Source organism: Aplysia californica, unplaced genomic scaffold (genome assembly GCF_000002075.1).
Source record: "Aplysia californica isolate F4 #8 unplaced genomic scaffold, AplCal3.0 scaffold00154, whole genome shotgun sequence".
Taxonomy (NCBI): Eukaryota; Metazoa; Mollusca; class Gastropoda; order Aplysiida; family Aplysiidae; genus Aplysia; species Aplysia californica.
The window spans coordinates 666020-673519 of NW_004797424.1; the positions used below are offsets into that span (position 1 = coordinate 666020).

Here is a 7500-nt window from a genome sequence, read left to right on the forward strand (position 1 = left end):
AAAAAATAAATAATAAAAATAAAAATAAAAACAAACAAACCAAAAAAACCCCGAAAAGTTCAGCGAGTGCCAACAAAATCATATAGATTCTACCTGACAGCAATTATTTTGAAGAGTCGTGTAAACGTAGATATCTAGATATTCGTCATTCATGAGGAGTGATGAGGTCGACTGTTGAAAGATAAACAGTAAAATAAAATAAAAACGCTTGCGTACGTACAAGGGATTTCTTAATTTCTGTTCTGTAATGTTTTTCTCTGAGCAGTTAAAACAATAATGCGTTAAATTTGTTTTATTCCGATCCACAAAACTTGTACTATTGAAGTTTGAAAGCACTATAGGCTTATAATAAATGTATCAATAAAGACAGAGCAAGTCTGTTCTAAGCATGCAGTAAATTATGCTTTATTTACTATGTACTGTGTACCGTGTCTTGTTTCAATTGTTTCACAGCAGATTGTGACATGCTTTGCACCGTTCATAGTTTTTGAAAATTTGGCTTGATCACCAGTTCTTCTGCTTCCGGGTTATTTGTAAAGATAGTAACTAGGAGGGTGTGAGGTTGAGTGATAACGACTGGCCTTGGCCATAGAGATCGTGTCCATAGCCAAGATAGGCTATATAAGCTGAGCGGAAAAGAAGGTGGACACAAGACAAATTATTGGTGGCCTGTTTTACCCGTGACAACGATTCCCCGTAAAGAAAGATGGGTGTCAGCTCCCAACTTGGTTCACTGATCTTTTTCATTGGACTGTTTAACTACGTAAGTTGTGATGTGCTTGAACTTTCTCTAACTGAGCTCCGACTCTGTAGCCTAGCCTACTTTTAACTTCGACTTTTAAACTTATTAAATTTAATTGTTTAGTTCAGAGAGCTCATTTATTTTGTGATAGATCTAGATCTAGATATCATTTAGTGCTACTGGTATCATTGTAAATTTTGTTTGTGCTTCTCGTGGGTGTGACGTGAGGTTTTGAATATATAACCGCCCGTGAGCCACATGCACAGCTTCATCATACCACTTGTTTTGTCAGGACCAGGTAGTTGAGGTAGGCGTCGTTGTACCACCAACACGGAACCTTTCATAACTTTAAATAAAAAATTTTTAGCCTGGTATTCTAAATTTGCTATTATACAATTTATTTTATCTAGAATTTAGATATCTAGAATCTAGATCTAGATGTAGATTCTAGCCTCTGCTCTGCCTCTTCTCTGGATAGGCTTTGAAGTCAAATGAAGTAAAACAACATTGTGATTGTGTAGTAATGTATGTAGATCTAATACTAATGTGGTTGTAGATCTAGATCTAGTGTGCGTCATGTTGAGAACTTCCATTACATCTTATGTAGATCTAGTGTCAATTGCCACCGAGTGACGCGGTGGCAATTGACAAAAATTGACTTTTTGTCAATTGCCACCGAGTAAATTTGGAGCTCTTTTGCATTGGCGGGTAGATCTAGCTTATTGTGCTCGAGTGCTAGGTGTTGTCCGTTCGCCTCTCTGTCCCTCCGTGTGTGTGTGTGTGTGTATTTTCCTGACCCCCGTCCCCCGATTTATGTTCCCCGATATAACATGAATTTCTGCTTGAGTTTGTGTGCGTTTGTGACCTACTTCTAGAATTGCCTGTGTTGGTTCAACACCAAAGTGTAGGCTAAGTCTAGCCTAGATCTAGGCCTACGTCTCATTGAAAACATGCCAAGTTGGTAGGCCTACCATAGCTCTAGATTAGATGCTCGTCCAATGAAATTAGTTGAAAACAAATTGACCCATTAGACACACATTATGTATAATGCTAAAGACAGTGTTGTTTTCAGACTTGACACCGCTTCACTCGGTGGCAATTGACGCTACCTACATCTTTTTACGAGCAACCACCCTAACATATATAGACCTGCATGTTTGCAGACAATCGTCTGAAATCCGACAATTGCGACCCCGACCCGCGAACCGGCCGATGCTATGGCTAGGCCCACCTGTATTAGTCAATGTTCGAAGTGCGAGGCCTGGCCGTGTAACAGCGACCCCTTTTTCTCCCGTCGGCTTTGTCGGCACTTTCGTTTTCGTGTCGACCGCCGACGCGCGCACCGCCGACTGCCAACGTCGGCGTTTCCGACATAATTGTCGGAACCTGAGTAGAAATACGAATACGAAAAAGTACGACGACTTAAATTATCTACTTTCAGTTTCTTGCTCGAGCGGCCATTTTGAATTTCGTTTGTTTACTGATTGTTCAGATCATGTGGATTCTTTCGAGTCCGACTCACTTGTTCTACTCTAGATCGAGATTTATATAGAGATCATTATAGTAAATTATAGACCTCAATGGAGGATTCATATTCCAATTCTATTGTGTCAAACCATATTATAGGTTGTGCTGTAATATTAATGTTTGTAAAACGCATTTTATCAGGTGCGTGAATTATTTACTTAGAATAAAGATCTAGATCTAGATCTAGCCCCCTAGACTCAGCTGAGTCCCTCTCTTCGGAATCGGATGCGGATTTCTCGTTCAAGGCCTAGATTCTAGATCTATTCCTATTCACTTGTTCTACTAGATCTAGATCTAGATCTAGATTTATTTAGATTTAGATCACAGATCTATATGGAGGATTCATGAGATCTTTATCCAATTCTATTGTATCAAACTCTTTATAGCAATGTAGGCCATATTATTTTTATTATAAATTATAAATGCTCCTTGTTTGTTTTGGAGTGTGCTTATTTCTTTCTTTTTTTTTTCTTTTTTTTTTGACTTGTGCTGGCCTTTTTACACGAGGGCCGTTGCAGGTTCTTTTTTGGGTTAGGCCTAGGGGTAGGCCGATAGGGTTTGGGTTAGGTTTAGGTCTCTTCTTTATTGTGTTTGTTCGGGTGGTCGCTCGTTACTCGGAAGTCCTTCCTTTTATGACACCCACAATTTAAAAGCTCTAAAGTTACGGGGGGGGGGGTTGCACAAAATTTTCAGACAATCTGGTTGAGGCTCACATGCAGGTCTACATATATATACTAACAAACGGGGTGAGAATAGTGCAGGCGAGTCTTTTGGCTATTCTCATCCGGTGCGCGTTCACCGTTATAGCCTAGATCTAGGCCAACAAATTTTGCGTTCACCCTAAACCACAGAATTCTACACTGTGATAACAGAAAAATTGTAGAATTCTGTGCTGTGAACAAACGTTCCATTACAACTGTAGCCTACTAAAAGCGTACAATTTTGTCTGTGGGCAGTGGAGAGAGAAAGAGAGAGAACAAAACAAAATGGCGACCCACGTAGTTCGGCTCGATTCGAAAAGTTAAATAGCCGTAGCATCTTTGTAGACAACCAAATTAATTTACTTTTGTTTGTGTTTTAACATCATTTTTTAACTTTGTTTTGGTCAATTTGATCGTCCACACCGATAGACAGTATTCAGAAAGAGAGAGAAGAGGGGAGGAGTAGATCTTGCGAGAACTTCCAGCGGGTGAGAATAGCCACTTTCATCTAGTAATCCCAGCCATAATCCTAACCCATTTCCTAGTGGTCACTCGTTACGGAATTTGTCCCACTGCCTAGCCTCTAGGCTAGGCCCAGTAGTGTGTGTAGATCTAGTCTAGATCTAGTGTATTAGTGTTGAGTAAGCTAAGACTAGACTATAAATCTAGATTTTAGGTCCAAGTGTCAAAAGTATTATAACAAAGATTCTTTTTGTCCTAAATAATAAATGAGGTATATGACAATGCTTTTTCTACTAGACATCTAGATCTAGTGCTACTGGCATTCTTGTATTTTCTACGAGTTTTCTATGATGACTACTCTACTTTACTATTATTTCCACTTCTACTGCCACGTAGAACATTTCTAATCTCTTTTTTCTTTGCCTTTTTCTTTTCCGGTCCACAATCAGTTACAATCAGTAGGATTGTTGTTGGTTAATTTCAGTCATTCAGAAGCACTCACTAAAAATATGGTAGGCCTATGACGTTTTACCAAAGGAAGTGGCTATTCTCACCCCGGTTGAGAATAAAAATACGATCGGTTTCTCACCCCTGGTGAGACTTGCCAACTTTGGCTTTTCTCTCCCGATGTGAAACAAGACCTGTTTTTCCTTTTTTCTGAATACTGTCTATCGGTGTGGATGATCAAATTGACAAAAAACAAAGAAAATGAATCGAGCCAAACTACGCGGGTCGCCATTTTGTTTTGCCTGGAAGTTCTCACTATGCATACTCCTCTCTCTCTCTCTCTCTCTCTCTCTCTCTCTCTCTCTCTCTCTCTCTCTCAGTCGTCCTTTATCTTAAGGGCTGCTGACCCAGGAGTCTACAGGCTGTGGTTTGTACAGTGGGCAGTTGGGGGGTTCTATTTCTTCTGATATAAATAATATTTTGTTTTATCTGCGTGTCTTCCTTTTTCCAGGATCGAATATGACCATTCTTTTACATTCTTGTTCAAATACTTTAGGTATTACAACCCAAAAATTTTATTTTCAAATCAGTACTTTTTTTGTTTTTGTCAGTAAAGATCTAGCCATCATTAAGTCTAGCAGTCCTTAAGGGGAGATGTACACTCTTCAGGGAGGGGGGGGGGGGGGGGGGATCGGTAGTTTTATTATGGTAAAACATCTCTAAAAATATAGGTCTTTACCAGTTTATGTCAGTGTACACGTTTGTTTGCCAAAGTGGCTCTTTAGGTCAACTCCTATCTCTGTATCTGCCAGAATTAAAATCGTGGCTCATCCTGAGCCTCCAGGATTAAACTTGTTCTATTTCATTTAGAATTCTCATAATTTTGTATTTTCCAGTAATTTTTAATTTAGTTCTGCTTCGTTCACAATGCAAAAAAATAACAAAATGTGGCTCTGAAATCGGGTGCTCGTCAATTTGGAGTTATTGTTATCATCAAAGGCTGTCTATTTGCCTTGCTAATGCTTTTGATGAAAAAAATATCTATTTATCATGGATACAAGTTAAGATATTGGTGATTGAAGGAAGTGGAGTTGCTTAGTTTCAGAGGTAAAATTAGCAAGAAAATGGATGCCAAAGAGAGTTATTTCCATAGTTTGAGTGTCCGTGGAAACTGAAAATATCTTTTATACCTTAAGTCAACATTTTTCAGTACAATTCACTCCGAAATGTGTGCTTTAAAAGGCATGAAAGCTGTTAAGCCAAAAAAATGAAATTTGATAAAAATTTCCAAACCTGAAGAAAAATACCAGTTTCTTGACTTTCATTATTTTGACGCAACGCCTGATTTCACCACACTGCCTCACATATCATCAATATGGGGAGGTGAATAATGAGCTTCAAGGCAGAAAAAGCAGGTGTATTGTAGAGGAAATATGAAAAATAATCTTGGTTTGGAAAGTGACTCGGGTTCTAAAATTAAAATTGTCAATGACTCAACATGCTGCCACTTTAAAAAATATGCTTTAACTCTTTCCTGGTGTGTGTTTTTGGGGGTTTAGAGGTAGTTTTAACTTGTGGGTTGATTTGGCTTTACAGGTGATGTACAAAATATCTTCATATAAATATAGAGGGAAATTGAATGAGGAATACATTTAGACACAAAACAAGGGTTTGTTTTGAACAAGCATACACATTACAAGGTTTAAACTGAGTGATAATGATGAGAATTATAAATTTTTATGGAAAAAAATACACAATCCAAAATTTTGAAAGCAAGTCAGCAGCTATCTAATCATATCAGGCCAAGAGCATATTTCTTACATTTCTGAAATTACAGCTTTTTGTTTGAAAGCAATATTCCAATTTTGTTTGACGTTATTTCAAGTACAGGTACATCATTCTATTGATGCAAGACTGTAAGAATGGATTTACTCATTTATCTCCAAACTGATGCCTTGACAAAGAGAAACTAGATCTAGATATTTTTGTTTCCTTAATCCTTTCCCAAGTTTTCTAGTAATATTTACTTGTAAATTACGGATTGTGTTAAAATGAAACAAAACTGAGGCACCCCATCATTGCAATAAATCCGCTATGCATCCGGAATGTGATTGACCAGGGAACCTAGAAGAGGGCTGAACTTCTCAAAAGTCCCTTTCCTTGGACCAGAGGAAAAGTTGAGAGTTACATTTTGAATTTGAGAATCTCTCTAGACCTTTATGGTCTAGAATAGCATCTGTGTCCAACCATTCTTATGTAATGTAATAATTATATTTGTAAAGTTCATAATAATGAATTTCACATTCATGAAACTGGCTGGTGTCACAAAACGTACAAACTGCCTACTTCTGACATTGTCCGAGATTGGAATGAAGATAGATGGGTTTAGCTGTGAAGGGGGGCGGGGGGAGGAGACCAGGGAGGCGGGCAAAGTGGTGTGTTTGGAGTATGGACTTTGGACACCTTTTCATATCTTTCAAACAAACTTTTTTTTTAGCGTTAATCATTGGCAGTGAATGTTTATTGTGTTGACCTGGTTTGTTCATCAATGGTACAGAGTCAAAATCCTTTTATTTAATCTGTCCCCCATCTTACTTTTCCATCTTTCATTACAACTGGCCTGGCACTTATGGCAATGTGTAAGGTTGACTTTTCCTGTCCTTTCAGGTCTGCTCCCCTTTTGCCCATTCTCTTAATAAGTTTGACTTAATTACTTCTTATCTCATGGAATGGTTTGAAATAAAATAAAACAGTGAATGTTAGACATAGTAAGACGAGGAAATGTACACACTACACCGGTTAGGTCATCCAAACCCTTTGTTCTCAATGGTGTAGGACTGATAATATGCTTTCAGTTGTCCCTCTTTTTTGGCGGTGGTATACCTGACATACATACCCCGATACCCTGAGATAAACTATCACTAATGGCATGTCTTCAACTTCAAAGAAGGCCTTGTCATGTGATGTAGGTTAACTTATCATCAGGGTTTGTATCAGAAGGTCAGGATCAACAATTTATTGAAGTGAAAGTTTCTGTTCTATAGTTGTGTGTCTTGAGGTGAAGTAGATACATCTTTCATAACTTATTATCCTCTCTCTGTTATGAGTGTTAGTGGAAAAAAAAACCATTCTGTAATGTACTATTTTGTTGATATTATAAGAATACAGTAAAAAAAATCAAGTGACTCATGGTCATCCCATTTCCTCTAAGCCTGTATTTCTATCTACTTTGTATAATAAATTGCTTTTATCATCTTGCGCCATAGTTACATATTTTAATGTTAATACTTTTTAGAAAAGGGGGTTGAGTGTTTTCTGAAATAGTTTTGATCCATGTGAATGCTTTGTTGCTGCCAGTGCACAACATTGTCTGGCGTGCTTTTTGGGGGAGAAAAGCAAGATTTTCTAATGTGGAGTTTGTCAGTTGTTAATGCAGTCTTTGAAAATTAGCCAAACAAAAAAGTATTTGGATGAAAAATGCCTTTTAATTGCAGGTCAAAAGTTTTTTGTTTGTTGTTTTTTTCTTGGTTTTTTTTTTTTTTTTTTTTTTTTGCTTTTGTTTTGTTTATTTGTTTTTTGTTTAAAGTTTAAAAGTAACTTTTAAACTTGTTAACTTTTAAA

At 37.5% G+C, this 7500-nt stretch overlaps 1 protein-coding gene across 1 annotated transcript in view; it reads left to right on the top strand.

Annotated features, from left to right (window-relative positions):
• The first annotated feature begins 541 nt into the window (after nucleotides 1–541).
• LOC101862111 (NPC intracellular cholesterol transporter 1) overlaps nucleotides 542–7500 on the top strand; it is a 47124-nt gene continuing 40165 nt past the window's right edge. Inside the window, exon 1 of the mRNA XM_005097419.3 lies at nucleotides 542–763. Coding sequence (XP_005097476.1) covers nucleotides 707–763 — 57 coding nt within the window. The 5' untranslated portion in view covers nucleotides 542–706. The remainder of the gene's footprint in view (nucleotides 764–7500) is intronic.